Below are 3,493 nucleotides of genomic sequence, written 5' to 3' on the forward strand. Positions count from 1 at the left end.
TTGGTAAAATTTCTTAATTTTTAATTTCTTTTTGGTAAAGAGAGACGACACTCTCGGTTTATATTACAATAGTACACGGTAAAAAAAAATAGCATCATTTAAAAGGAGCTTGTTGATTCCCACAGACGGGACGACAAACTCGTGCAAACCCAATGAAAAAATAAAAGCGGGATCAAGCGAGGGAGTCGGCTACAACATTAGCTTCCCTAAAAATATGTATGAGTCGGATTTCTACAGAGGAAGTCTCGGCACTCGCATACCAGACTAGAGAGGTGATGGTGTGGAGACGTGTGTTAGACAATAGAGAATAGCACTCTTGTAGATTGATTGTAATGAAAGGAATGTATTGAAAGGATAAACTTCCCCAAAGGAATACAGACTCTCTCCCAAGGATTGGATACTCCCCTTGAGCCTGGTCACTGTGACCTTGATTGTACTAACAGTATAAAAGATGCCCTCTCTCACCAGACACACGAGCCTATATACAGACACTGCACAAAGGAACAAATATCTGACACAGCATAAACGTGGCTTTTTGCCACGCCTAACGTAAACCTGAATGCCGCCTCCTGGTGGGCCCTGGCTAACAACTTGCCATTTGAAATCAGCGAGACCAAATACACGACAGTGCTTGTGCGAAGATCCGATCCTTATGTGATTTCTTGGTTTTGTCAAACTGGAACTGATTATCAACCATGTCTCATGATTCGATACATAGATGACTCGCTCAACCAGATACAATGTATACATAGATAGATAGATAGATTAAGAAAAAAGAGTGGCACAAACAAACATTACTTGAAAAGTGCCTTGTTTTTCCCAACCTTGAAGATTAGAGATTTACACATAGAGAAGCTTTATTGATATGGATATCTTGAAAGGCTGGATAGGTCTTGCACATTCTCTGTTTAAGCAGAAGAGGGTATTCTGATGCCCATTCTCTGCAAGAGCCAAGGTCTTTGCGGATTATTATCTATGAAGGAATGAGTGATGAACTGGTACACTTCTTCGTCTATTAACTCCCTGCACCATGTTACACGTTTTGAAGGGCAACAACCAGGGCCAATGCACCTGCATTTCAGAAATCAATGTAAATAAATGAGATCATTTCAAATTTCTCACAAATTAAAGGTAAACAACACACTTTCTCAGTACTGCAAACTTAAGTGTGTTCTACAGAAACTAATGGTCCACGGGTTTCTCAAGAACACTTTCACATTCAGGAAATCATTAATCTGAGAAGCATTCTTAAATATGGGGACGAAAAATATACAAAAAAGCTACCTGTATTCATAAAAGCAGGCACTTCTTTCATTTTCGGTCTTGCCCCAGTTATTCCATCCCTCTGGTTTCACACAATGATCCATGTGAGTGTACGCAAACACCACCCTTCCAAAGGGGCCCCACGGCCTTCCAAGATGCGTGTATGATGATTTCCCATTGCCAGTGATGACACATCTGAATCATAAATCTCTTTACAAGTCTGAATAGTATATGCATCATCCAATTCTACTCAGACTCGAGGTGAAAATGATCAGCAAGATTTAGCAATTGCACACTGATGAGAATACAAAATTGTAACCAGATCCAGTGTAGCAATCTATTTTTTAGTATCCTAAACTTCTTACACTTCAAAGTTTATATAAGAGGAAAAACATTACTTGCATTGCCCTGCATCTATAGAGTCTTTTAACCATAAGAATTAACTAAAAGAGAATAACTGCCTAAATCTCAAAGGAAAAGAAAAAGGTTAATTAAAATTTAATGATGGAAAACTCACATATATGTTGACAAACCTATAAGTTTGCTACAAAAAGTGCCTAGACATGACTATCTGACCACTGGAAAAATAACACCAGAGCAAGAGAATAAGTGTACACGTGAAAGATACACCATACTGATCAGCAAAATTGAAGAGATTGATACTCACCTGAGGAACACATATCCAGTAGTCTCTTGAGAAGACTTTCTACTCTGAGCTGTAATGAATCCCTCTGACTTGCAGTGAATGTGGCAATGCTCCAAAAGAGCAGTACTGTTACCAAAAATGAAGTCCACACTTCCTTCAATGTAACAGTCCCTCAGATATTGTCTTCCATAATGCAGATACAGTGTATCCTAGCAACACATTATACCACATAATCAGAGAAGACCTTTGTAATGATAAATGAACTGAAGAAATGGGTGCTACTCATCAGCAGTTCCACATGTATGAACATGAAATTCACATCTCATTTACTTGGGACTTGCAACTCTCAAATTTCAAACAAGGATCCATTGTTTGCTTACACTATAAGCCATGACTGAATGTATAAGAGCAAGCACTGAGTACCTGCCATCCAAGGAACCTGCAGTTATAAAATGCACCTCGATCAGCCGAAATTCTCAGGGCAACAGCTTGTCCTGAACCCTAAACACGTTGTAGGAGAATTTCATCTTAGTATTCCAAACTAAGCAGCTGAAAGCAGAACAATCCATAAGCAAGTAAACTAACGTGAGGTGAGGAGTTTTCAAAGGTGATATTCTCAGCAATGAAGTCTTCTCCTTCCACAATCACACTCCCACATCCAAACGTCCCCGTTCCAATCAACCTAGCCGGCTGGAATTTCGCAATTTTCCAAACAAACTTAAACCAAACAAGTCCACCGGCAAATAGAAATATCCATAGGGTTTAAGGATTTTAAAACCTGGTGATGTTCGATTTTAGTTGCAGTGTTATTCCAAGTGATAACAGTCTCCTCGGGGGAGACTCCACAAATCGTGATGAAGTTCTTCGTCTTCGGGATGTAGATTGGCTGTGTATAGACGCCGGGGAGACACGAATCACCGTCCGGCAAGTGTTACCAAGGGGGACGGTGTCGATTGCCTCTTGCACCGTCCTGTAAGCGCCGGCGTCGCCGTTGATCGCCACCATTAGTACTCTCGGTCCCTGCATCGCCATCTTCTGCTTCACCTCCCCCTTTTCTTCTTCTTCACCGCCTTAACCAATTTATGGCGCAAATGGGAGTGGAAACTAGCTGAGATTCGACGCAGAAGGAGGCACAGAGGACGGTTGAAAATTGAGATTCCGATTCAAAGATATGTTCTGTCTGATCTCGATTTCAACTGCTCAGTTGAGCAATTTCGTGTAACGGACAAAGAATTACCATCACAGTGGATCAATCAATCAACTCCATATGCTACGTGTGCGCCTCATAGTCAATGGGCTCATGCTAAACGAATGATTAATGAAATTTTTGTTTGATTTAGATCACTTTGTATCTGTAAAGCACGGACACGTCTAGGGAGAGTCGTGTCTGTGTCCGACACATGTAAGACACACGGACACACTTAGATACGCCTAGACATACTTGGACACATCTCGGACACGGTCAACAATACCGGACACACCTTAGACACACCCGGACACATCTTGTAACAATTTACCTTGTTCTTTTCTAATGTTATTTCCCACTTTTTGCTTCCTATATCACCGATATCTAGCCTCCTATTA

The 3,493-nt window shown here is 40.8% G+C and overlaps 1 protein-coding gene across 1 annotated transcript; it reads right to left on the reverse strand.

Moving 5' to 3' along the window:
- Positions 1-908: 908 nt before the first annotated feature.
- LOC141250334 (uncharacterized) lies at positions 909-2,935 on the reverse strand. The gene is given in 7 exon segments (XM_073669931.1): positions 909-1,071; positions 1,285-1,458; positions 1,931-2,118; positions 2,333-2,410; positions 2,495-2,599; positions 2,688-2,815; positions 2,818-2,935. Coding segments are annotated over 7 exon segments (954 nt in total).
- Positions 2,936-3,493: the final 558 nt, after the last annotated feature.

Source organism: Phyllobates terribilis, unplaced genomic scaffold (genome assembly GCF_046119375.1).
Source record: "Phyllobates terribilis strain yellow unplaced genomic scaffold, ASM4611937v1 Scaffold_5559__1_contigs__length_50759, whole genome shotgun sequence".
In the NCBI taxonomy this organism is placed as follows: Eukaryota; Metazoa; Chordata; class Amphibia; order Anura; family Dendrobatidae; genus Phyllobates; species Phyllobates terribilis.